This window comes from Chrysemys picta, chromosome 2, assembly GCF_011386835.1.
Source record: "Chrysemys picta bellii isolate R12L10 chromosome 2, ASM1138683v2, whole genome shotgun sequence".
Classification (NCBI taxonomy): Eukaryota; Metazoa; Chordata; order Testudines; family Emydidae; genus Chrysemys; species Chrysemys picta.
The window spans coordinates 173432140-173460126 of NC_088792.1; the positions used below are offsets into that span (position 1 = coordinate 173432140).

Genomic DNA, 27987 nt, shown 5'->3' on the forward strand with positions numbered 1-27987 from the left:
TTAGGGTAGTATAACATCACATTTAATATTTGAATAAGTAACATTGGGAATAGTGTATGGTCTTCAATTAAAATAGAATTTTAAATGGAACTGCTACAGAATTTCCAATCTGCGCCACCAGAGTATCAGATAACATAGGTTTTGTGGGGGGGAGGTGTCTCATACACAAGGACAACTATGGTTGCAATAGGAACCATAATTCTGAATTTCTTGATTTCTAGGCATGTACAGCAAACTTCATCAATTTAGCTGTTCCGTTTAATTTCCTTGTTTGAGGAAAAGAGGGATTACATATTGATAGAAATGCACTACATTCATTTTGCTTCAGTATTTTCCCATGTGTCTAATCAGACCATTGGTCTTTAATCTATGCATCAGAAAAAAATGACACATGTATGGAAATTGTATTTTTCGATCTCCCGTCCCACCCTTCATATTGCACTTAGATTGTGAATTCTCTATGGCTGACACGTATCTTCTTCTTCGAGTGCTTGCTCATATCCATTCCATTAGGTGTGTGCGCGCCGCGTGCACGATCGTCGGAAGATTTTTACCCTAGCAACCCGGCGGGTCGGCTGTGGAGCCCCCTAGAGTGGCGCCTTCATGGCGCTGAATATATACCCCAGCCGACCCGGCGCCCCCTCAGTTCCTTCTTACCGCCCCTGACGGTCGTTGGAACTGTGGAGCGCTGCTTAGCTGTTCTCCACTCTCCCTAGCTTAGTTCGTTATTCGCAGTTATAGTTATAGTTATAGTCCTAGTGTTTATAGCTAAATAGTTCAATAGTTTTAAGAGTTGTCTAGTTGTTATAATAGTTCAGGGGATTAAGGGGGTCGTCTCCCCCTTTCTCCCCCGGCCGCGGGGCCGGGCTCATGCCCAAAGCTCCCGGCTTCAAGCTGTGCGCCTCCTGCGCTAAGCCTATGCCCACGAGCGACCCGCACGATTCCTGTCTGAAGTGCCTGGGAGAGTCCCATCAAACAGATAAGTGCAAGATCTGTAAGGCCTTCAGACCAAGGACCAAGAAGGAGCGGGACTTTCGGCTCCGGCAACTCCTGATGGAGGCGGCACTTAGTCCGGACGCTCCATCTACAAGTCAGGCCCCGGCACCTAGCGCCTCGGTGCGCAGTGCCCCGGCGGCACCGGCCATGACGACCACGCGAGTGGCGTCAGATGAGCCTTCCCGGCACCGGACCTCATCGGCACCGAAAGCACAGCAAGTGCCTCGGCGCCGGTCATTATCCCCAGGGCATAAGAAAGCCCATAAGACGGGGACCTCCGTGCCGAAGACGCTGGCTCCCCCAGTGCCGGGGGTAGAGCCGCGTACGCCGGTGGAGCACCGGAAACAGGTGCCTCCAGCACCGTCGACTCCGGCGCCGAGGCCGTTGAGTCCGGTGCAGACGGCGTCTCCACCGAGGCAGGCGGTGATACAGTGCCTCCCGTCGACGCCAGAGACCTTCGCGGCGGCGAGAGACTTAATAGCTCTCACGGAGCCGGCACCGCCTCAACCACCGGCACCGACGGCACCGTTGCCTCGCCCGGTCCAGTCGAGGGGGAAACCTGCCTTGATGCGCCCTCCATCGCAAGGGCTGGAACCTCGGCACCGATCCAGGTCCCGAAGCAGGTCCCCACGCCGCTCGCAGTCCCGGCACCGAATATCACCTCGGCACCGGTCGTACTCGCGGCCAAGATCTTCTTCGTGGCACCGCTCTACGTCTCGGCACCGCTATGATCGTCGGCACCGATCAACGTCGAGACGTAGTTCTCGGCACCGCTACGGTCGCCGCTCGACGTCGAGAGGCCGCTCCCGGTACCGGGCATACTCCAGGTCCTCGTCGAGGTCCAGATCCGACTCCCGGTACCGACGAGGTCATCGGCACCGGTCGTGGTCCCGGCACCGATCGCCGGCACCGCGTGGAGATAGATCATCTCCGGACCGGCACCGTGCGGCACCGCAGCCCACGGGAATCGTCGCGACGCTCTCGGCACCGCCATGGCCATCGAGATCGGGGTCTCGCTCCTCGGAGGACCTCTCGAGATCGGCATACCCCCCTCAAGGGCAAGCCGAGGAACAGGGCTTGGGCCATTGGCAGAACATAACAGAGGACCATTCTCATGGCCCTTCTCACTGGTCGTTTTGGACCCCGTGGGCGTACCATCAGGCGCAAGGGGCTCCAGTTGCTTCGACCTCTCGCTCCGGTCACTCTGTTAGAAGGGCCCCGGAGTCCACCATCTCTCGGCCTCCGCCAGGGGGCACGGAGGCTTCCGTGTCCGCACCACCTGACGCCCTGGACTCAAGCGCAGGTGATGCTCCGGCCCAGGAGCAGGGAGCCCAGGACCCTCCCTTGGATCCTGTCCCACCGGAGGCATCTTCCTCTTCCTCTCCGGATGAGGCAGTGGCGGGCACATCGTGCACAGGTCCACCTCCAATAGATCTTCGGGCTCACCAAGATCTTCTGCGTCGGATGGCCCGTAATATGGACCTGCAGGCGGAGGAGATAGTGGAGGTGCACGACCCCATCGTGAATATCCTCGGAGCGGATGCCCCATCGAGGGTGGCGTTACCCCTGATCCGCACGATACAAGCCAATGTATCTACGATATGGCAGACTCCTGCCTCTATCCCACCCACAGCGAGAGGGGTGGAAAGGAAATACTTTGTTCCGTCTAAAGACTACGGGTACTTGTATACCCACCCCCAGCCGTGTTCACTGGTGGTGGCATCAGTGAACGCAAGGGAGCGCCACGGTCAGCAGGCCGCAGCGCCCAAATCGAAGGAGGCTAAGCGCCTCGATTTATTCGGCCGTAAAGTTTACTCAGCCGGAGGGTTGCAACTTAGAGCGGCTAATCAACAGGCGCTCTTGAGCCGCTATAGCTTTAACTCCTGGAACTCTATGGGGAAGTTCAAGGAGTTGGTTCCCCAAGAGTCCAGGGAGGAGTTTGGAGCCCTGGTGGAGGAGGGTAAGAAGGTGGCTCGGACCTCCTTACAGGCCTCCTTAGACATAGCGGACTCTGCTGCGAGAACCCTGGCCTCAGGTATCGCTATGCGGAGGATCTCCTGGCTCCAGGTTTCGGGTCTGCCTCAGGAACTGCAGCAAACCCTGCAGGATCTGCCCTTTGAAGGACAAGGGCTGTTTTCAGAAAAGACGGACTCTCGCCTGCAGAGCCTCAAGGACTCCAGGACGATCATGCGTTCCTTGGGGATGCATGTTGTGGGCCCTCAGCGCAGGCCATTTAGACCGCAGCCTCAGCGCTTCTACCCCCCCCCGCCTCGTCAGAGACAGGACTCGACCCGGAGGCGAGGGCGAGGTGGTAGAAGAAGGTGGACCGGCCCTCAACCTGGTCAGAACCAGGGGCCACCTAGACCACCTTCAGGCCCCAGGCAGAACTTTTGAAGGTGCGGTCGAGGACGGCGCCCCAGTCATCCCACAGGATCCAGCCCCATCCTTTCGGGATCGCCTTTCCCATTTCCACCGGACCTGGTCCCTTATAACTTCGGACCGTTGGGTCCTTCGCACGGTGGACAGGGGATATGCTATCCAGTTTTCTTCAATCCCCCCCTCCTCCCCCCCTTCCCCGTCCCTCTTCAGGGACCCTTCTCACGAGCAACTTCTTATACAGGAAGTTTCCACGCTCCTTGCTATGGGGGCCATAGAGGAGGTTCCAGTGGAGTTAAGGGGCAGGGGATTCTATTCCCGTTACTTCCTCATTCCCAAGTCCCAAGGAGGTCTGCGACCCATCTTGGACTTGCGCGGACTCAACAAATTCGTAGTAAAGTTGAAGTTCCGCATGGTCTCTTTGGGGGCCATTATCCCTTCCCTCGATCCTGGAGACTGGTTCGCCGCCCTCGACATGAAAGATGCATACTTTCACTTCCTGCGGTTCGTGGTAAGCAAGGTGCACTACCAATTTGCAGTCCTTCCCTTTGGCCTATCCTCGGCCCCAAGGGTGTTCACGAAATGTATGGCTGTCGTGGCAGCGTACCTTCGTCGGCAAGGGATACAGGTGTTCCCGTACCTAGACGACTGGCTGGTACGCGGTCGCACCAAAGAACAAGTTCGAGATCACGTCCACATAATAGTGCACACATTCAACAAGTTGGGTATCCTACTCAACAAGGACAAATCCACTCTAGAACCTACCCAGAGAATAGAATTCATCGGCGCGGTTCTAGACTCCAGACGTGCACAAGCCATCCTGCCAGACAATCGCTTTTGCACCATCACGAGCCTCATTCAAGGACTCAAGGCCTTCCCAACTACCACGGTGAGGTCGTGCCTCACCCTGCTGGGTCACATGGCTTCCTGCACGTACGTAACCAGGCATGCCAGACTTCGGCTTCGCCCACTCCAGACCTGGGTGTCATCAAGATACCGCCCACATCGGGACAGCCTGAACATGGTGGTCACGGTCCCGAACTCGGTCCTGACCTCCCTCACATGGTGGCTAGACCACAAGGTGGTTTCCGAGGGGATGCCGTTTCACGCCCCACAACCCTCTCTACACCTGGTCACAGACGCTTCATCCCTGGGTTGGGGCGCCCATCTCAACGAACACCATACCCAGGGCCTGTGGACTGCACCCCAGATAGCCCTGCACATCAATGTTCGGGAACTGATGGCGGTGCGCCTGGCGTGCTAGGCATTTCTCAATCTCCTACGTGGCCGCTGTGTGTTAGTTCTCATCGACAACACCACCGCCATGTTTTACATCAACAAGCAAGGAGGAGCACGTTCGTCAATGCTATGCCAAGAGGCCATTCGCCTGTGGGACTTCTGCATCGCCCACTCAATCCATCTCACGGCATCGTTCCTCCCTGGAGTCCAGAACACTCTGGCGGACCGACTCAGCAGGTCCTTTCAAACACACGAGTGGTCTATCCGTCCGGACATCATACATTCCGTTTTCCAGAAGTGGGGGTTTCCCCAGATAGACCTGTTTGCATCTCGAGACAACAGGAAGTGCCACGTGTTCTGCTCCCTGCAAGGTCGAGCTCCGGGCTCCCTCTCGGACGCGTTTCTCCTTCCCTGGAAGGACCACCTGTTTTATGCCTTCCCTCCGTTTCCTCTGGTCCACAAGGTACTGCTCAAATTGCGCAGAGACCAGGCACAGGTGATTCTGATCGCCCCAGCGTGGCCGAGACAACATTGGTACACCACGCTGTTGGAGCTTTCGGTTCAGACACCGATCCCGCTTCCATTATGCCCGGACCTCATCTCTCAGGACCACGGCCGCCTGCGTCACCCCGACCTGCAATCACTCCACCTCACGGCGTGGCTGCTCCATGGTTCACCCAGGCAGAGCAGCAGTGCTCGCACTCTGTCCAACAGATTCTGCTGAGCAGTAGGAAGCCCTCAACACGGACCACATACTTGGCCAAGTGGAAGCGGTTCTCCTGTTGGTGCGAACAACGAGCCACGTCCCCGTTGCAGGCACCTATTCCTCTCATTTTGGAATATCTCCTCTCCCTAAAACAGCAAGGGTTGGCGATATCTTCAATTAGAGTTCACCTGGCCGCTATATCGGCCTTTCACCCAGGGGAACTCGCATCCTCGGTATTCTCTAACCCGATGGTCGTTAGATTCCTCAAGGGCTTAGACCGGACGTACCCACAACAACGTCAGCCCGTTCAGACGTGGGACCTCAACCTGGTTCTCTCCAAGCTCACAGGTCCTCCATTCGAGCCACTGGCCACCTGTTCACTTCTGTACCTATCCTGGAAGACAGCCTTCCTCGTAGCCATCACCTCAGCAAGGCGCGTTTCTGAACTCAGGGCGCTTACATCCGAGCCCCCTTACACGGTTTTCCATAAGGATAAAGTGCAGCTTCGTCCACATCCTGCCTTTCTCCCTAAGGTGGTTTCTCCTTTTCATATCAACTAGGATATATTTCTCCCGGTCTTTCATCCTAAACCACATGCTACTCGCCAGGATCAACGTTTGCATTCTCTGGACGTACGCAGGGCCCTGGCCTTCTATATTGACCGCACAAGGCACTTTAGAAAGACGACGCAACTCTTCGTTGCAGTGGCCGACCGAATGAAAGGCTCACCGGTCTCCTCACAACGCCTATCCTCCTGGATTACGTCTTGCATCCGGACTTGCTATGACCTGGCAGGTGTCTCAGCACCGCACCTCACCGCTCACTCCACGAGGGCCCAAGCTTCCTCGACTGCTTTCCTGGCGCAAGTTCCGATCCAGGACATCTGTAGAGCGGCGGTTTGGTCATCAGTCCACACGTTTACAGCTCACTATGCACTAGTGCAGCAGTCCAGGGACGATGCTGCCTTCGGATCAGCGGTTTTGCACACAGCAATGTCTCACTCCGACCCCACCACCTAAGTTGGGCTTGGGAGTCACCTAATGGAATGGATATGAGCAAGCACTCGAAGAAGAAAAGACGGTTACTCACCGTTGTAACTGTTGTTCTTCGAGATGTGTTGCTCATATCCATTCCAAACCCGCCCCCCGTCCCCACTGTCGGAGTAGCCGGCAAGAAGGAACTGAGGGGGCGCCGGGTCGGCTGGGGTATATATTCAGCGCCATGAAGGCGCCACTCTAGGGGGCTCCACAGCCGACCCGCCGGGTTGCTAGGGTAAAAATCTTCCGACGATCGTGCACGCGGCGCGCACACACCTAATGGAATGGATATGAGCAACACATCTCGAAGAACAACAGTTACAACGGTGAGTAACCGTCTTTTCCCATGTATTAGTACAGCACCTAGCGCATGGGGGAGCACTGATGCTGAGTGGGATTTTCTGGGTGCTAGTGTAATATAACTATATTTATTGATATTACTTTTGTAAACATTTAAAAAATATATAGTTGCACTCTGGAACGGGATGATCTGCTGGTATGCTTATATTGATCCAATTCTTTTAAAAGTTACACAAATGGTCTATAAAGGATGTCAGCAGGCAGAGGGATGAAACTTGATTTTTCTACAATACAAGTGGATTCAATTGTCACAAGTGCTATTTCATATCACTTCTGTCTCATACCATTAAAAATACTTTAACTTGACAAAAATCAAGCTCAAATAAGATTGCTTAGCAGGACTCACTCATAATGAGAAGTATGAATTCAAAAAATTACTGTTTGTCAGTGTGAGTGTACTTCTGCTTTGGCATAGCAGATACAGATTTTAACTTCTGGCAGTGAAAAGTCTTACTCGTTACTACGTTTTTTCTGTAGAGTTTCTTTTTGGTCCTTGGCTGTTTATATTTTAAACTGTCCTTATCAGGGAAAGGACTGGATATAGCTGTACTTGGTGGCAGTAGCTTTGGGGAAGTCAATTTAACAGTTGATTGAGTTCTTGGTGCCGCCACACAGCATGAGGAAGACCTCCGCAAGAGCATGTTAGAGTTTAAAATGATGGGGGGTTTAGAGCTTTTAAAGGCATCACAAGATGCTCTAAGCTGCTTTGTGGATGAACTTCTAAGGGAGGATGTTCCAGCACTCCATTTGCAATTCTGACAGTACTCCCAAGTGCATTTTGAGCTGTTCCACTCCTGCGTGCAGCAGCCAGAATGGTTGGATTTATTTTTCTCTTGACAGTCTCGATTAAAAGGTGTCTGAAGACATAAAGGGTCAGATAGTCTTGACTGCTTCGACTGATGCATGGATTTTGTGGAACTGGGTCGATTGCCAAGCATCAGATTGGAAGATACTGTCAGGACTCTTGTCTTCTCTTTTAATATAGTCAAGTGCTGCATCCGTTCAATTTCCAACAGACGAGATATTAATTTCACAACAGAGCTTTCCGGTGGTGGATTAAAGACTTCCTTCCAGTCATCCCATTTTGATAAGGCCAACTTTTGTAAGTCCAGGTTATTGAAAGGTGGCGGGAGAAAATCAGGGTATGGAAACACTTCATTTTGGTGCTTGGAGGAAGCTTTTTCAATGTTTTCTATAGTTTCTGGTCTTAAGTTCAGATCCATATATTTGAAATAACTAAGCAAAACATCGTTCACTTTTTCACTCTCAGATACATCACCTTCCTCTGTTAAAAAACTGTTCTCAACACTACTGTTTCGCAACTTCAAATTCCATTGGGGGACACAGACAGTGTCATCACTACTACTTTCTGTAGCAGGATAGGAGTTAGAAACTGTGGTTTCATTTCTGGCCTTGAAAAAATCCCCATCTCCATTTGTCCAGTAGATTCCTAATGGCAGCTGCTGAGGTCCCCGGTAAGACAGTGTGTGATAGCTGTTCAGACGGGCCCCCATCAATGTGGGATTAACAGTAAAGAAGTTTAAAGAATTATCCTGTGAGCTGGAAAGAGTTTCCACTAGAGGCTTATTGGAGTCTCTGGAGGGAAAAAAAAAGAAAATATAGTGTAGTTTTACTCGGGGAGTTGGTAGGATAAAATGCATTTATGGGAGCCATTCTGACCCTATTGAAGTCAATGGGCATACTGATTGACTGCAATGGGGCCAGGATTTACCCTATATTTTAAGGGGGGCAGCTGTTCATGTTACATATTACAAGGAGAATAATGACTCTGTTCAATTTATATTGAAAAGCTAAATTATAGCTTTAGCTCAATCATACAGCAACCACTTTTTAGGGAAATACTCATTCAGATGGGACTTAATGCTTTCTGCATACCAAGAGACAACTCCTGCTTGCCTTGCTCATGTAAATAGTCCTACTGTTCTTGGCATAAAGCTATTCTCCATTCATTAAAATATCAAAAGTGCATCTTCATGTTGTTCTCCCTTCCTGAGTCACAGCCCTTCTACTCTTCTTCTTCCAGATGGACTTTAAGGCCAAATATTCAACCAGTCACCTGTCGCTTTGCTGTATTGTTATGGAAATTAATATTAATTTTACAAGACTGTTACTTCGGATTCTTTAGTGTGTACATCTAAGGGGAATGTTTGACCCAAAAGCCCTACCAGCATCATACATTCAGATCCAAGTATTGAAACTGACCTCAAAAGAACAGCTCTCTTCTAAATTTTTCAAGACCCAAGCAAGCATGCATTAAAGGGAAGGGTTACCAGCTTGTGTTCCTAGGAGTGTGAGGGGGAGAAACTTTGCACTACTATTGTTAGTGTAGAATTACAACTTAGTGCACAGTTTGTTTTTCAGATCAGCTGTAAAACTGAAAAAACTATACACTAACAAAAATATAGTAAGGTTCTCATCAGAACACACGCAAAAAATTATGTTTATCAGTCACAATTAGTGGTCTTTAGTTCTGTCAACAAATGTCAGCTATACAGAAAATCTAATGTCATAGAGCACCTTTTTTATTTAATGTATCTATCTCAAAACAGTTTACAAGATAATGAGTTAAATATGATCTAAGATATTTAGAGTGCCAATCATAACTAGGGAGTGAAAATTATACTGTATTAACTATGTAGGAAAATGGAATAGCCATTAGACATATATAATAGTGTAAAACACTCATATCTATCCCTGGCCTTGAGGTGGCACATTTTTTCTATATTAGTTTAACTGCAACATTGGTTGTATAGTTATTGCAAGATAACAATACCCACCAATATATACTTACCACAGCTTTCTTAAGGGTATCTCAAAAATTATACAGTGCTTTTTTGAGCTGTGAAAAATTCCAAGTGTTGGACACAAGGTACCTAAACATGAAACTCCTTCATATGAAACTTTAGAAAAAATATGATGCTGATCTGCAGCTTAGACCTATTGCTAATGCGGCTGAATCCCTTTGGGAATGTTCTAACATTCCAGCAAGTTCAGATTCAGATGCGGATGTTTTCTTATTTAAACAAAAATGTGATCTTGTAACTATAAGCAAGGAGAAAGGCACTACCAATGGACAAATCAAATGTCAATTAAGTGCACTGGTTTTAACTGTTCGTATATACACACCCTGAGCCTACTGATAATACAGCAGTCTTTCATTTGTGAAAATTGCAATGGTGTGAGTGACTTTTTAGCATCTGGGGTTTCCTCTCCTGGATATTTTTTTTTTTAATTAACTACATGAGACACAGTGCAAGTCAGGTTCATTCTAAAGGCAAACAAATGTTTCTGAGTTTCAGCCCAAGTCTTCTCTGGGAAAGAAATGTTTACCATTATTCAAAGAGGGAATGAAACCCAACTCTAGCACAGACACCATCCCTAATCTTCCTCATAATTTTGCAACAGAATTTAAAGGGTTCCTACAAGTCTTTTCTAGCATATCACTGCTAGACGGTGATCATATATTTTAGAAAAAATTGGTTTAGCAAATGATATTTCAATATTCTGAGGGGTGAGATATGTAAGTGCTTTATAATGCAAAGAACTGGAAGTAATGGGTTATGTTTTGTTAATTGGATCAGTCAAGACTCAATGGAGAACTCATGAGAGAGAAATTATCTGTTTTCAAAGTGTTACACCATCCCTATTTCCACATCTCACAAGCCTGTCTAATTACACATGCAGTCATGTGAGTGTAAGACTCACAATAAAGAAGTTATGAGTAGGATGAACCAGAGGACCCTGTTTATAGACAAAAGGATTATCTGAGCACTGAAACTGCTCCGTTTTCATTAAAATGTAAAGGGAAAAGTACAATGTCACTTTAAGTGGAAGGGGCACATAGTTTGATACCAGCATGGAAAACCACTCAGATTTGCTGTCAAACACACTGCACTGGGAGGGGAAAGTAGAAAGGGGAAGATGACAAACAAGAAAAAAAAATGTACATCTAGACTGTACTACCATTACATAGGACCCATCACCCTGACTAACTCATAGGTAAAAAATCTAAAAGTTAACAGTGCAGACCATAATTCTGGGGAGCATTAAAGGGTGCATTGAAGCCTTTTGCCCAAAACAGCTGATATATATTCTGGAAGAAACACTTTGGTACATGATTACTATGCCTCTTGCTAACTCGGATGAATGAGTGGGAACTATGTCTGAGAAACTGAATCTGCTACACAGCAGAGCTAAAAGTAAATGGAGGAAAAGATGAAAAATAAGTTTATCCTTATTAGTGACACAAACTCCTCAAAACGAAGTGCTCCAAGAAAAGAAGTTTGAGACACTTGAAAAGTCAGTAACCATGAGAAATTTACTGTATAAGGTGTCTCAGGCATTAAGGAAATAGAAGTCTGGCCTGGTTTTATGACTAGTTTTAGCCTCAAGCTCCTTAATTCAAATGTTCAGGAAGAGCCTATATATTTAGAGAGGAGCTACAAAATACCTATGAGGAAAGCTTGGCAAGTTAAGAATGAAGGTACATACCAGCCAGGGTAAATATACTGGTATTCAATTGGAAAGAATTCTAAAAGCAGCAAGAGATTTTAAGGCAAATTTTAAGCTGATTTACACCTGATGAAGTGGGCTGTAGCCCACAAAAGCTTATGCCCAAATAAATGTGTTAGTCTCTAATGTGCCACAAGTACTCCTCGTTCTTTTTACATCCAATGCCATTCAAGGGAGTTGGACAAGAGTGTAAGTTGTCTCAGAATTTGGCTCACTAGCTGCAATGGAAATAGAATATTACTTCCCTTTTGTAATGCACTGTGTAAGCCAGTGTGCCTCACATTCTGTTCCATGAACTGCAGTTTGTCTGTGAAGCATCTGGTGATGGGTCTCCTTGTTTGCAGCTACTACATTTCATTAGACAGTTACATTCAAATTAAATACCTCCCTCATATTACTTTTTATGGAAGCAATTGCAGTAGCTGTTCCTGGAATGATCTACGAAGAAAAGTGTTAGTGAAATTCTCTCTCTATTAATATGTGATCTTTGAGAAGACCTGACAATACTCATTACTAGGTGCCATCTATTCATTGGCAGAGTACAGAGCAGCACTGCCCAGGGGACAACATCTCTCTGTGTCCTTGATCTAATGCTTTCCATGGAGCCCAGAAGTGGGGGAGGGATTCTCAGGATTTATTAAATGGGAAGGAAGTGGAGGAAGAAGGAGAGGGAAATAAGTGGCAAAGGCATTTTCTGCAGCTAAAAGAGGCAAATGAAAAAGAGAGAAGGCACATACAGAAGCAACAGAGCTTTCAGGTTCTTCCTATACACAGCAGCATTCCTTCTTTCCCGCTTGTGGGTGGATTAGTCTGAATAAAATTTCACACTAACTTGCTAAAGGCCATGCATGCTCTATTAGATTTTACCAAATGAAGATAATGGCTGTTAAAATATTTTCTAGGTAATTGTGCAAATACAGCAAATATTTGAATAGCAATTACAGTACTTGTTGGGGGACCTGAGGTCAGCAAAACATTACTGGAAAATAACTAAAAAAATATTCTTTTAGCCCTCATTAGTACTGCAGAAGAGGAAAATAAAGATCTGCCAGTAATTCAGCAGACAGTTTATTTGCTACACACTAGACTGTGATGACAGAGCAATGCTGGTTAATTACTGAACCTACTGAGAAACGTATCAGGAGCTTTGTCTCGTTCTCTTTACTCTTCCAGGTGTTCACGATGTCAGATTACTGCAGCCTCATTCCCTGCCCCAGAAATTGGGGAATAGATCAGTCTAATAACAGTACACTGATAAGCTTTCACCATATACTCTAGTAGGAATCTACCATGAGCATAGAGTTTAAGGTAAGAAGGGACCATTAGATCAGATTCTTGTCTGACCTCCTGTATACCATAGACCTTTAAATTTCACTCAGATACAAATTACTGAGCCCAATAAATGGGTAAGACTAAAACATTTCAATTATTGAGACTAAACAGTTGTGTTACATAGGCAGAGACCCGGTGGAATCAAGGTGCCACCAATACTCAATGCAATGGCAGAGTATTGATTATATGATATGCCCAGATGACCCCAGCAGGTGAACCATGCCTCATCCTGCAGAGGAAGGTGAAAAACCCCCAAGGACCTTGCCAATGAGGCCTTGAGGAAAATTTCTTCTTCACCTCAGATCTAGTGATCAGTTTGATCCTGTGCATCTGAGCTAGACACACCAACAAAGCATCTGAGAGAGGATTATCTGTACCACTTTAGAGCACTGGTCCACCCTTCCACTGTTCTGGCTCCAGCTGTGGCAACCATCGATGCTTCAGAACAGGGATGGGGACGGCAGGAAGCAGCGGCCAGCACATCCCTCGGCCCACGCCACTTCCTGCATCCCCCAGTGGCCTGGGACGGCAAACCGTGGCCAGTGGGAGCCACGATCAGCCAAACCTGCAGACGCGGCAAGTCAACAAACCTGCCCGGCCCGCCAGGGTGCTCTACCCTGGTGGGCTGTGTGCCAAAGGTTGCCGATCTCTGCTTCAGAAGAAGGGGGAGGGAGGGAAAGTCCCAGAATACATCTGGTCAACTATGCACCAGGTGGGAAAAAATCCTTCTGAAAAAGGTGGATTCAGAGATGTTATGTCCTGTCTGCACTATTACTGAACCTATGTTACAAAAAAAAAAATCCACCTCTGGTTATTACTACCACGCTTTCAACCATACTGTGGACAGGACCTGAGTTATATCTAGTATTTTAATATAATTTTAGACATATTTTAATGTAAGAAGATTCTATAAGAAACTGTTTTCTCTGAGTCAGTTGGTGCCTGTAGGACAATTGCTTCTGCTGCTTTTCCTTGTACAATATTAGGCCCTGATCCTGCAAAGACTTAAGAATGTGTCACTTTTATTTACCCGAGTAGTCTCAGAGAGTAAGATTACACATATGCTTAAATCTTGGAGGATCAGAGCCTATAGTACAGTACGAACAGTTTAAATAGCATGTTTCCTTTTGGTGCTCAAATATTAAATACCAAAAAAAAAAATCAATGTCACTCAAACTTGATTTTGTAGGCCTATCTGGGCGTAAGTTACTTGACATAAGACGGACGTCATTTCATAATGATGGGATCTAAATTAGCTGTTGCTGTTCAAGAAAGATCTTGGAGTCATTGTGGATAGTTCTCTGAAAACATCCGCTCAATGTGCAGCAGCAGTAAAAAAAGCTAATAGACTGTTAGGAACCACGAGGAAAGGGATAGATAATAAAACAGTAAATACCATAATGCAAATACACCGCTACCTCGATATAACGTGACCCAACATAACACAAATTCGGATATAACGTGGTAAAGCAGTGCTTCAGGGGGGCGGGGCTGCGCACTCCGGTGGATCAAAGCAAGTTCAATATAACGCGGTTTCACCTATAACACGGTAAGATTTTTTGGCTCCCGAGGACAGCGTTATATCGAGGTAGAGGTGTATATAAATCCATGGTATACCCACATGTTGAATACTGAGTGCAGATCTGGTCACCCAATCTCAAAAAAAAATTAGGATTGGAAAAGGTACAGAGAAGGGCAACAAAAATGATTAAGAGTATGGAACAGCTTCCATATTAGGAGAGAGTAAAAAGACTGGGAGGTTTCAGCTTGGAAAACAGATGACTAATAGAGGATAAGATAGAGGTCTATAAAATGATGAATGGTGTGGAGAAAGTGAATAAGGAAGTATTATTGACCCTTTCACATAATACTAAGAACCCGGGATCTCCCAATGAAATTAGTAGGCAGCAGGTTTAAAACAAACATAAGAAAGTACTTCTTCACACAATACAGTCAATCTGTAGAACTTCTTGTCAGGGGAGATTGTGAAGGTCAAAACTATAATGAGGTTCAAAAAAGAATTAGATAAGTTCATGGAGGATAGGTCCATCAATGGCTATTAGTAAATACGGTCAGGGATGCAACTCCATGCTCTGGATGTCCATAGCCTGACTGCCAGAAGCTGAGAGTCGACAACAGGGGACGGATCACTCGATGATTGCTTGTTCTGTTCATTCTCTCTGAAGCACCTGGCATTGGCCACTGTCGGAAGACAGGATACTGGGCTAGATGGACCATTGGTCTGACCCACTATGGCCATTCTTATGGCCGGAGAGGAGATTAAAGATAATCTAGGCATGGCGCAATATCTCAATGAATATTTTGCATCGGTGTTTAATGAGGCCAATGAAGGTATTAGGGATACTAGCACCATTACAGAGGGGCATACAGGATGGGGGATTACAGTATCCGAGGTAGAAAAAAAACTTGAACACCTTAATGGGACTAAGTCGGGAGGACCGGACGATCTTCATCCGAGAATATTGAAGGAATTGGCGCGGGAAATAGCAGGCCCATTAGCGATAATATTTAATGAATCTGTAAACTCGGGGGTGGTCCCGTTAGACTGGAGAATAGCTAATGTGGTTCCTATTTTCAAGAAAGGGAAAAAAAGCGATCCGGGTAACTACAGGCCTGTTAGTTTAACATCTGTAGTGTGCAAGGTGCTGGAGAAAATTCTGAAAGAGAAACTAGTTGAGGACCTTGAGGTTAATGGCAATTGCGATAAATTACAACATGGTTTTATGAAGGGCAGATCGTGCCAAACGAATCTGATCTCCTTCTTTGAGAAAGTAACGGACTTATTAGATAAGGGAAATGCGGTGGACCTAATATACCTGGATTTCAGTAAAGCGTTTGATACTGTACCCCATGAGGAATTATTGGTTAAACTGGAAAACATGGGGCTCGATATGAAAATCCAGAGGTGGATAAGGAATTGGTTAATGGGGAGAATGCAGCGGGTCGTATTAAAGGGTGAACTGTCAGGTTGGAGGGAGGTTACTAGTGGAGTGCCTCAAGGTTCGGTTCTGGGACCCATTTTATTTAATCTATTTATAACTGACCTCGGAACCGATTGCAGGAGTGGGCTGATAAAGTTTGCGGATGATACGAAGGTGGGAGGCGTTGCAAATTCGGAGGAGGATAGGGATATTCTGCAGGGAGACTTGAATGAGCTTGTGAATTGGAGTATCAGAAATAGGATGAAATTTAATAGTGAAAAGTGTAAGGTGATGCACTTGGGGATAACTAACAAGAATTTTAGTTACAAGCTGGGGACGCATTGGTTAGAAGTAACGGAAGAGGAGAAGGACCTAGGGGTCCTTGTAGACCACAGGATGACTATGAGTCGACAATGTGACGTGGCGGTAAAAAAAAAAAGCCAATGCGGTCTTGGGATGCATTAGGCGAGGGATATCTAGTAGGGATAAGGAGGTCCTGCTTCCGTTGTATAAGGCGCTGGTGAGACCTCATTTGGAGTACTGTGTGCAGTTCTGGTCTCCCATGTTTAAAAAAGATGAACTCAAACTGGAACGGGTGCAGAGAAGGGCGACTAGGATGATCAGAGGAATGGAAAACCTGTCGTATGAAAGGAGACTAGAGGAGCTTGGGTTGTTTAGTCTGACAAAGCAAAGGCTGAGGAGGGATATGATTGCTATCTTTAAATATATCAGAGGGATAAATACAAGGGAGGGAGAGGAACTATTCCAGCTTAGTACTAATGTGGACACGAGAACGAATGGATATAAACTGGCCGTGGGGAAGTTCAGGCTTGAAATTAGACGAAGGTTTCTGACCGTCAGAGGGGTGAAATATTGGAACGGCCTTCCGAGGGAAACGGTGGGGGCGACGGACCTGTCTAGTTTTAAGATTAAGTTAGATAAGTTTATGGAGGGAATGGTTTAATGGCAAAACATAGTAGCCAAGGAAAACCAAGCAATGGTACGTAAATAGTATAATGGCCAACAGGGGTCAGACTAGAGACTCTTGCCTACATGCTCGGGGTCTTACTGATCGCCATATTTGGGGTCGGGAAGGAATTTTCCTCCAGGGTAAATTGGCTGAGCCTCTGGAGGTTTTTCGCCTTCCTCCGCAGCATGGGGCAGGGATCACTAGCAGGAGGGTCTCTGCCGATTGAAGTCACTAAAACACAGGATTGGGGACTTCAACGGCAGAGTCCAGGGAAGGGTTTTGTGGCCTGCAGCATGCAGGGGGTCAGACCAGATGATCATAATGGTCCCTTCTGACCTTAAAGTCTATGAGTCTTAGTGAGCAGGTGAATGGAAGATTAAGCTATAAATAGGGGCTTAGCAAGCAGTATACTGGAGTCAAGATATCTGTGCTAGCTAACACAAGCAGGAACACCCTGGTACTAGGGGCAACAGACAAGATAAAACTTGGAATGTAAAGATCAGGTTATATATGACCAGCACATGTACAGAGCATGCTGGATAGGGATTGGTTCCTGAAAAATAACCAAGCCAATCATGAAGTGTATGATGCAATGTATAGTTAAGAATGCATGTGTTATTAGTGTTAGTAAAAATGCACATAAGGTAAAGTTTTCTGTGGAACTTTGGATGTGTGGTACACCCTATACCTGCCCCCTGTGCTGAGTCTGATCAACTCAGCGTAGTTTTGCTGTATGCAAGATAAAGGAACCTGAGTACCAAGACCAGAGACTGAGTTCTTGGGGAATGAAGTAGAAGAGGTCTCAGGAGAATCACAACAAACTTATGCTAAAAAACAGGGAAAATAGGAAAGCAGAGTTCTTAAAGACCAAAAGGAAAATGAGCCATATTAATTCTGGGTGTAAGAAGCCAAGATTACCTCTGAAGTCAATGCAAGTTGTACAAATTTAAAGCATTGTTGAATTTGGCCCAAGTAAATTAAAAGGTATAAAGAGGGGTTACTCACCCTGTGCAGTAACTGTAGTTCTTTGAGATGGGTCACCCTATCAGTGCTCCACCTCAGGTGCACTGCAATGGGATATTTTAGGTAGCAGTACCCATTCAGCCTGTGCAAGTGCTATACTCCACCTCATGCTGTGCACTGTGGCTACATAGAACTATATAGGCAAACCACCCTCAGTTCCTTCTCTATAGCAAAACTTTGTAGCAGAGAAATCTGAAGAAGAGGGGAAGGAGGGCGTGTAATGGAGCTCCCATAAGGGAACGCAATGCAAATAATTACAGTTACTGCACAGGGTGAGCAACTTCTCCTTCTTCAAGTAGCGTCCCTAGAGGTGCTCCACTTCAGGTGAGTACTGAGTAGTATCCTCTCAGGAAGGGGAGGGGCCTTCAGCATCTAATCCAAAACTGAAGACAGTACAGTAGTGCCAGACACAGCACCAGAAGCTGAGTCATGATATTCAGAAAAGGTGTGTATGGCTCTACATATTTCAGCAATGGGAACATTCTTTAGAAAGGCCACTAAAGTAGAAAGAACTCTTGCTGAATGTACAGAAGAATGTTGGAGATTATGAGATTGATAACAAAAGGTAATACAGCCAGATATTCATGGAGAGAGTCTTTCCTTGGGAACTGAAGATCCATTAGATCTGTCTGCAATAGAGAAACTATCCGAGAGATTTTCTAAATGGTTTATTCCTGCCCCAGTAAAGGTTAATGCCATTCTGACATCAAGTGTATGTAATACCACATCCGCCTAATTCAGGTGGGGTTTACAAAAGAAGCACTAACTGGATGAGGTAAGGAAACCACATCTGTCTTGGCACATCAGAACCACCAGAATAACCCTGGCCTTGTCTTCCCTTATCTTGATCAGCACCCTGGATATCGGAGGAGTTGGAGGAAATGCATATATCAGACCCGACGTCCAATGAAGGAAAAAGGTATTTCCCAAGGAGTGGTGCATCTCGAGCAGAACCGGGGGCTCTCTTGTATCTGGCCATGACAGAGGTCTATCTGCAGGACTCCCCAACACTGAAATATGCAGTGGAATATAATGGGATCTATCTCCCACTTGTGATCCTCAGAGAAACATCTGCTGAGGGTATCTGCGGTAATGTTCTGAATGCCCAGAAGGTAAGCTTGCTGAGATGCTGATATGATTTCGTATCACCAACTCCAGAGTCTCATTGCTTTGCTGCAGAGGGACAGTGATCTCACTCCCCCTTGACAAGTGATATAAAACATGCGTGACCTATCATGTCATGATCTTTGCATATTTGCCTCAATCAATGGCATAAAATGGAGACATGCATTCCTGACCACCATGAGTTCCAGTAAGTTCATGTGTAGAGTGTTCTTGTGAGACAATCACCTGCCTTGAGCAACGTGAGTGTAGAGATGTGCTCCTCATCCCAACAGGGAGGTATCTATTATTACTGTTGTTAGAGATGGTTGAGTGAAGGGGACTCCTGTGCAAATGTTCTTTCCACCAGTTTAGGCAGAGACTATCTGTACCTGATGATACTGGGGGGGCCCACAATTTAAAGGTTGGGGGCAGGGCTGTGACAGCCCCCACATGTTGCCTCTGGGAGGGACCTTCTGGTCCAGGGCAGCCAATCTCATCAGCTCCTGTGGCTGCCTGTGGGAGCCAGGCTGGGGAGGTGGTGGCGGCCTGCCTCCTCTGCTCCCTGCCCAGGCCTGGTGGCTGGGGAATGGGGCTGAGTGAGCCAGAACCATGCTGGGGGGCGGAGGGGCATAGCCAGAGCCCTCTCTTCTACCAGGCAGCCTGGCAGGGAGCAGAGAGCAGAGAAGGCAGGCCTCTGCCACTTACCCAGCTGGGCTCTGGTAGACAGCCACCACACTGCACAGAAGCATTGATTCAGAGCTACCACTCTCACCCAGCAGGAAAAGCGGCTCCGTCCTGCCCCCTCCGCTCCCTACCCAGGCTCAGCTGCCGGGGAGAGGGGCCAAGTGAGACAGAAACGTGCCGCGCAGGAGGTGCAGCATGAGAAGGACTGAGTCCCCCCTCCCCCCAACAGGCAAACCAGAGCAAGCCCTGCAAGGGCAGCTTGGCACTCGCAGAAATCTGGGGGGGGGGGGATGTGACCCCACGTGCCCCACCCTACATGTTGCCTCTGAGTTGAGGGACTTTTTCACGACCGTAGGAACCCAGAGTAATTTGTTCAAGCTGCGTTTGCTTGGCAGATAACTATTTCTGAGCCACCTGTGGAGGCAGCGCACGTGCAACCTGACATGGTTTACCACAAAAGTCCCAGCTGCCAAATGCCCCAACAACTGGAGACAGTTTTTGACTTATGTCTGGGGGCTGATTTGAACAGTAGTGACTAAATTTGATAGGGTTGTAAACCTGTGTATTGGAAAGTACATTTTGGCAGCTACTGCGTTGAAGCAAGTTCCTATGAACTTTCATCTTTGCACTGAGGCCAATGTGGACTTCTGAATTTTTAATTGCAGTCTCAGGCTGAAGCTATGTCTACACTAGAGAGCTTACAGTGGCACAGCTGTACCGATGCAGCTGCACCATTGTAAGATCTCCCGTGTAGCCACTTTATGCTAACAGGAGAGAGCTCTCCTGTCAACGTAATTAAACCAACCCCAATGAGCGGCAGTAGCTATGTTGATGGGAGAAGCTCTCCTGCCAATATAGTGCTGTGCACAGTAAGACTTATGCTAGCATAATTTATGTCGCTATGGGAGGTGTTTTTTTCACACTCCTGAGCAACATAAGTTTTGCCAACAAAAGTGTTAGTGTAGACATGGCCTGAAATCTATGGTCTTCTGAGTAGCCACTGAGGTCTCGCCGTAGGAACGTCCCTTTTGCAGCCAATCGTCAAGCTATTGGAATAGTAGGATTCCTTCTCTGCGAAGGTAAGCCACTACCACTGACAAAACCTTCAAAAACACTCTGGGAGCAGAAGAGAGAGACCAAATGGAAGCACTCTGTATTGAAAGTGTTTTTTGCCTAGAGTGCAACATAAGAAACTTCTGTGGAAGGGACGAATCGCTATATGGAAATATGCATCTTGTAAGTTGAGGGCCAAGAACCAGTCCTTTAGGGCCAATGATGGTGGTATTGCTGCAAGTGTTACCAATATGAACTTCTGTATCTTCACAAACCTGTGGAGGAGCCTTAGACTTAGAATCGGTCCCCACCTGCCGTTCTTTTTCAGAACCGGGAAGTACCTAGAATAAAACCCCTTTCCTCTGTGTTTTACAGTAACTGCTTCTGTAGCACCTATGTTCAGGAGGAAGTCTATTTCCTGCTTTAGATAATGTTTTCACCTCTCAGCTCACAGAGAGCCGAGAAGCGATAGGTACTTATGAAATCGGTCCCTGAAGAAGGATAGGGAAAAGGGGTGGGAAGGAGTGAGGGAAGTAAAGTGGATGGAACATCCTGCTCATACGATCTCCACAAATCACTTGTCTGTAGAGAGAAAGGGAGGAAGGCATGCGAACAGTTGCAGCTGGTAAGGAGAAGGGTGAAGGTAACTCAGAACCTCGACCATCCACCAAAATTGCTGTTTTGAAGATGAGGCTTGTGAGATCAATGTTCGTGTAGCAGACAGTCTCTTTATCTGGAACCTCTGCATCTTTTTTAATGGATTCATAAGATCTCTGGGGGCTGGGGAATTGAGCAGGACAAGATTTCTGTGCTGTCTGGGACTTATTAAATGTATGGTCAGGTGTGTAAATTCCCAGAGACCACAAAGTGGCCCAGGAATCTTTTAATGTATGCAGAGACTTGTCTGTATTCTTCACAAACAAATTTAAGCCATTGAAGGGAAGGTCTTTAACTGTATTCTGGACCTTCCTCAGAAATCCTGAGAGCTGAAGCCAGAAGGCCCTTCTGATGACCACCGCCATAGAAACAGAGCGAATAGCTGTGTCAGTGGCATCCAGAGAGGTCTGCACAGATGTTCTGGCAAGAAGCTGACCCTCTGTAATGATTGCCTGGAACTAGCCCCTCTGCTGTGGTGGTAGATGCTCAATAAACAAAGTGAACTATATTTCACCATCCACACCTGATAGTTAGCAATACTAAACTGCAGAGATGTAAAAAAATATGATTTGCAACCAAATAAATTTGAGATACTTCTGAATTTTGTTGTATGGTAATGATTTAGCATAGTGCTGCCTTACACATTCATGTACAGCCTTGACAACTAGGGAGTTGGGAGAGGGATGAGAAAACAGAACCTCTGAATCTTTAGATGGAACATAATATTTCCTATCAGCCCATTTACAGGTGGGCAATATTGTTTCTAGGGTATGCCAGATTACTTTTGCAGGATACAGAAGAACCTCATTAATAGATAGTGCAAGTCAGGCAGATGACGCTGCGTACAATATATCAAGCAGTTTATGTTGTGACTCCTTAGTCTCCTCAAGTGGAATTTGTAAGGAGTTCGCTGTCCTTTCAATGAACCCCTGGAACTGTTTGAAGTCATCAACCAGGGATGGTGAGGCAGGCATAACTGCTTCATTGGGGATGAAGAAGAGAGGTTGGTTGGCAGGATGACTTCCTTGTTCACTCTCATCTCCTATTTCTCAAACATATCTTCTTCTGGATCAGACCTTTTTGAGAGAGAGGAGGGGAGGGACTGTCTACCCTTATCATGGCAACAAGTGATGCTAAGGGTCCTAGAGAATTGTTGGCGGTATGCTGCCCATGGATCCCAGTATGGCCAATGAAGGGGGTCCACATGGTGTAGGTGGAGGAACTCAGACTCCCTTTCCTAGAGTCCTATTGAGAGGATTCTTGAGTCTTCCGCTTAGAAGTTCTAGGGGAGTGTTGCACTGAAGTGATAGAGGCAGTCAACTTACTCAGGAGACCGATGTACAGGGAGGGAAGACAGTCCCTAGCCTGAGTGAGAAGCTGGATGGAGGGAGCTCTCCCATCATAAGGAAACACAATTTAATTTCCTGGTTCTTTCTAGGTGTTGATTTTAAGACCAGGCAAAAATTTCCTTGGGGAATCACATGCACGCCGCTATTCCCCACCCCCTAAAGTGTAACGGACCATACCAGGACTGCTGTTGCTCACTAGGATAGCCTCCTGGCAGAGAAGGCAATGTTTAAAACTTGGAGAGCCAGGCATATCCACCCAGCAATCTAAAGTTCCCCTCAGGGAAAAATTGAAAGGACAAAGGTCCTTACAACCATTTTTTTAACTAGAACTAACAATAACTAAGATAAGTAAAACTATGGGAAAAACTGCAATTGAACTAAGCTCAATTTGGACTCCATCTCAGGCCAAAGCGGTTGAGAAGGAACTGAGGGTTGTTCACTGCCACAGCTCTATATAGCCACAGCACAGAGCACAAGGCAGAGTAGAGAGCATGCATGGGCCGAACTGGCACTGCTACCTAAAATCTCTGATCAAAGGTGCATGGGGCACATGCGCACCTGAAGTGGAGCACCCATAGGGACACTACTTGAACAAAAGCTGTCTGTTTTATTGGTGTTATGGTGTCTGGTTTATTTAGTGTTGCAGAACTTACTTACTTTTTATAATTAATTAAAAAGGCCACAAGAGTTTGCATGGTTTAACAATTAAAAGTTCAATGGAACCCCAAACGTAAAGGTAAATATATAGGGAGTCGTCGGATGCCACTTACAACGCTTTTCAATTGACTGCCCATTTCGCCCCTATACTTGTTTTGCTCGTATGACATTTGATTTGCATAAAATTCGCTTGAAATCACTTCCTGGTTGCATTATACTGGTATGGAGAAGGAAGTAGTCACTTCTGATTGGCTTCAAGGCATCAGGGTAGCTTGTTGCCGGGTAGGGTTGCTGCTTGCTTTTGATTGGCTCCCTGCCCTGGGCTCAGCCAATCAGAAAGCTTGAACAGTGATTGGCTGAAGTGCAGCATGTGTGCTGTTCTCCCTGCTCTTCACTGATTGCTAAAAGAGGAGAATGAAGGGCCCTCATCAGCTAGACAGGAAGTGGGGGGAGGAGGGTTCCAGTATGAAAAAGGCTGAACTACTGCTATATATATTTGGTGCTATTCCATTAACAGTGAAAACTGAAGACTGACAGAGTGTATGAAGGATTTATTGGAAAAAAAAGAGTCAATCAATTGCATACCAAGATGGCAAATTAATATCCTTTGGGTTTAACCATAGTGCAAAATAGTTGTGCTCCAGAAGAGATTAAAGACATTTACCAGAACATCAGAATTCATAACTCTGTTACCTCACTTTTAATTAAAATACCTATGCATTAATTCATTAAACTCCTTTGAACTCTACTCTGTTAGAAAATATATAAGCTGACAATAAACCATCAGTATATAACTTCACGGAGCGTTAAATGCATGTCTTAGGTGCAATTCTCTTGCTTGTTCAGAATGATTGGAAGCCTTTTAACAAAACTCTTCAGTTTAACTGGATTTAAAGATGTTAAAAATAATTTTATTTTTTTACCTGTTCACAGTAGTATTGCTTTGATCGTGTGTATATCTCCAGGAACAAAACATCCCTTCCTTGCTATTATTTTGACTGAGCTGCAATAAGCAGAAAGAATATCTATAAAAATACTATTGATATATTTTAGAATAAGCACCAAGAATGCAAAATGAAATAAATGGTATAATTAAAGTTATTTGACAAACAAATCCCACCTGTGTTCTTCTAGTCCTATTTTTTGACAACCTAAGATCTGCCAGTTGTTCCACTGCTGTTGTGTAAGCATCCTGTAAAACAGAAGAGCAACTACAATATTTACTATGTGTGAAGACACTTTTCAGGCATGATCACTTATTTATCTTGGATCTTTTGTCCAAAAATTGTCCTCAGTTAAAACCATGCAACTCCATTCGCTTCAGTGAAGTTCCAAGTGTGTAATTTAGGGCTGAATTTAGCTTTCAATAAAACATTTAAATTGTTGTGTAAATTTAGTGCTCATAAAAAGTGATGACTTGAGAGGCCTGGAATCTCACAAAAAAAGTACAGCACATGGGCAGGCTTCTTTACATAGTAACGTTGTCCAGGAGGAATCACTTCTCTATAGGTGGCAGGGCTAATATTACTCCATATTAGTAGTCTCCATGCTCATTCAATTTTTGACCTCTCTGTTGAGACTACCAGTTCAGACAAGTTGTGAAACCTGCAGACAGAGAAAGTCATGGATTGGCTGTGTCCCCGGGCTTCAGACACTCAATTCTTATTAGAATGTACTGTTAGAGCACATGGAGGAACAGCAACATGTGCACCTGGAGCAGCAGAAAGATTTCTGCTGTGGTAAACATGGCCTACTGAGCTGTAACTCCTGAAAGCTGTTTTAGATGCATCAGGCTACCCTCCTTAGGCAGAAAATCAGCAGTGCTGCTGAACTCAATCCATGAGAATGAATGAGTTAGTCAACTTTCTATTGAGAGCCTCATTCTGCTACCAGGTTGGGCTGATGGTACAGAGATGATGTCCTAACCCGTGTCCCATCATCTGTGAACCTGGCCCCAAGATGGAGATGAGAGCAAAAGCAGAGTGGGTCCTGTTGCTTTCTGTCATACTGGGACAAACAAGAAGATAGGAAAGGCTTTATTCAGATGGAAGAATTCACTCCCTGAGACCTTACTGCTGAATTCTGCAGAACTCTGAGGCTAATATTGACTTATTGCTCTAATTCAGAACAAAGTAACAGAATATTGGGGGGAGGGATAGCTCAGTGGTTTGAGCATTGGCCTGCTAAACCCATGGTTGTGAGCTCAATCCTTAAGGGGGCCATTTAGGGTTCTGGGGAAAAAAATCTGTCTGGGGATTAGTCCTGCTCAGAGTAGGGGGTTGGACTAGATGACCTTCTGAGGTCCCTTCCAACCCTGATATTCTATGAATGTGACAATAACTTTTGCTGTATTAAGGGACCCAACTGGAATGCTTCCCAGGGCCTTCCAGGTTTGCTTCAACTATCCTTGCTGCCATTATAGTTGCTAATTATGGTAATGAGTTTTTTTGTGTTTGAGTATATCTGTGTGCATGTGTGTTTAATTAAGAGCACACATACACAACATGGGAACTTGCCAAATTAATTTCACATAGGCTGCTGAACAGCCACCAAATGGATATTTCATCATTGTATCTAATAGAAAGGAAAATAATGTTCAACAATAAAAAAGGGGTCTGTTCTCGCCTGCATAATGTAACTCCCCTTGAATGGAATAGAAGATACAAATATGTAACAAAGATAGCATAGATTGCTGTATTTGCTCAAAAATCTATATTTTGCAGGTTTAGATTCTGCAATCAAAACAGTCTTCCTAGTTGGTCAGGTGTAAAGTGCACTGAAATGAGTTTTCACTTTTTAAAACTAAGTACTGTACATCTTACAGTTTAACCTCATGCAAATCAAAGAGGGCAACTATAACTCTTAAAGAATATGAATAAGTGATTGGCCAATTAATATGAGAAAGCTGTTCACTAAAGCAGTTTCCTATCCATATCTTTATTTGAAAATTATTTTAAAAGAAACAATTTTTTCCTAGCGGAGCCATAATTTCATTTATGGCTTTTTAAGTCGTACAATAGTGGGTTAGTCCTTTTCAACATAAGTGTCTAATTAGTTTGATGGATTTTAAAAACCAGCATTTAGGTCCAAAACCTATGAAGTTAATTCCAGATAAATTTGATTTCAATTACTGTCAAAAGACTGATATTTATTCTGCTCTTACCTTGTGCAACTTGCTTGAAAGAACACCTGTAAAAGATCAACAGTTGGTTTGTGCTTACAAAAGTCCACTAGAAAAATTTTCTCCATACAGAATTGTGAATGGCTGGGATTCCTTACCTCCTGTGCCAGTCTCGTCTCCCGACAGACAGTATTTATTTTCAGGAAGGTGGACATCATGTTCCAAATCACTGGTATGTATATTCTATAACAATATTTGAGTTTTAGTGAGTGCAAAAACACAGAAACTAAAAATATATGGTAACTATGACAATTTATGTTTAATAACTTTATGAACTGGAGCGAGGAAATGGAGAATGGAGAGAGATGTTAACAGGAATAGCTGTGGGATAGAGAAATTATATGAAGTAAAGGTACATTGCCACTTGGCCTGCTGGGAGACCTTGGGCAAGTCACGTCACCTCTCTGTGCCTCGGTTTCCCCATCTATAAAATGGGATAATATTGACCTCTGAAATAAAGTGCTGTGAGATCTACTGATGAAAAGTGATATATAAGATCTAGGTGTGTGCCAGAATAAGAAATACATTGAAAATAATAATATTGTGCATTCATATCATGCCTTTAATATCAAAGTATCCCAAAGCAATTTACAAATCACAGTCCTGATCCTGCACAGGGCTTCATGTGGGCAGACCTTTTTTCCTTTGCAAAGTCCTATTAATTTGACTGGGGCTCCAGATGGAAGGGTGGGTCTGTCTGTATAGGGTTCATTACGGGATTGGGGCTTTAGGGTTGTGCATAAGTAACTGCAGGCATGAGAATTACCACTGGCTTTTTCAGTAAGACTACTTGTGTGCATAAAGTTATGACCTTGTGTTTGTGGAACCCACTGTTTGGTAATGTGTGTGTCCTCCTCTGCACCTAATCCACAGAAGCGCTGAGTGTCTTATAACCCCAGCTGCAGAGCCTGACCCTCGTTGTGACAGCCTGTAGCCACTCATGCTTTCCGTTTCGTAGGGGCGCGTTTTAACCTTGAGTGGGGGTCAAAGCTGGTGGCTGTCACGTCTGCAGACTCAGGAGCCGGAGCAGAAGCAGCGAGGTGAAGAAGGGGATCACAAGCAGTAACAACCACGGAAAGGGAGCGAGCAAGTAGGGAACTGGCACCACAGCCCCGGACTCTCAGCTCTAAGGCACGTAGACTCACGTTTGGTGCCCTCGACGGCAGTGGTTTAAGTTGTATTTACAAAGACAAACAACCAGCTGCTGCCCGCCCCCCCCGGACCCGCCCAGGCCAAGCACACGTGGGGGCGATGGCTCCGCTCTGCTCCTGCAGCAGCGAGGCGGGGCGCCTGTACCTGGCGGGAGTCGGAGAGGCTGGTGAGCGGGAGGCTGGTGCCATAGATGCCGCCTGTGAAATCCCCTCTGTCCACAGCGCTGCAGCGCCAGCTCCTCCTGCCAAACCTGGGGGGAGAGAGCGCAGGGGCGTGAGAGGGGGGCAGCCGCCGGCCGGGCCTGGGGCTGGAGCGGCCCGCTCCCCCCCACCTACCCTCGGAAGCCCCCGGGTGTCTGTGTCGCGGCAGCTCCGGCCCCGCTCCCGGCCCGGTGCATCGGACCCTCCTCCCGCCGTCGCCGCCTCCGCTTCGGCCACCCCCGCGCTGCAGCGTCCCCGGCCCCGCCCCGCGTCACAGGGAATCACTATGGGAACGGGCCGGGGCCCAGCCGCTGCCCCGGCCCCACATAGGCCTGTCACCCAATGGGGGGGAGGAGCGCCCCATCTCCCTTCGTTTCTCCTCCCCCCTGGAGTATTTCCCTCCTCCACTCTCCACGTTCACATCTTCATCCTCAGT

The 27987-nt window shown here is 46.2% G+C and overlaps 1 protein-coding gene and 1 non-coding gene across 3 annotated transcripts in view; one reads left to right on the top strand and one right to left on the bottom strand.

The window, feature by feature from the left end:
• On the bottom strand, nt 1–27894 carry FAM217A (family with sequence similarity 217 member A). 2 transcript variants are annotated; one of them, XM_005305985.4, is made up of 8 exons: nt 27687–27894; nt 27496–27601; nt 26298–26382; nt 26182–26207; nt 24139–24210; nt 23942–24021; nt 6690–8310; nt 1–475 (listed from the first exon to the last, which is right to left on the bottom strand). In XM_005305985.4, exons 1-7 carry the CDS (start codon nt 27746–27748, stop codon nt 7089–7091), a joined length of 1653 nt encoding a protein of 550 aa, XP_005306042.1. In that variant the 5' UTR covers nt 27749–27894; the 3' UTR covers nt 1–475; nt 6690–7088. The 2 variants fall into 2 exon arrangements, with proteins under 2 accessions (XP_005306042.1, XP_065440970.1); XM_065584898.1 differs by lacking the exon at nt 26182–26207 and having other exon boundaries at nt 27687–27805.
• Nucleotides 27073–27987, top strand: part of LOC122174719 (uncharacterized) — a 28591-nt gene continuing 27676 nt past the window's right edge. The window contains exon 1 of the transcript XR_010598731.1: nt 27073–27330. This is a non-coding gene — a transcript (uncharacterized LOC122174719). The remainder of the gene's footprint in view (nt 27331–27987) is intronic.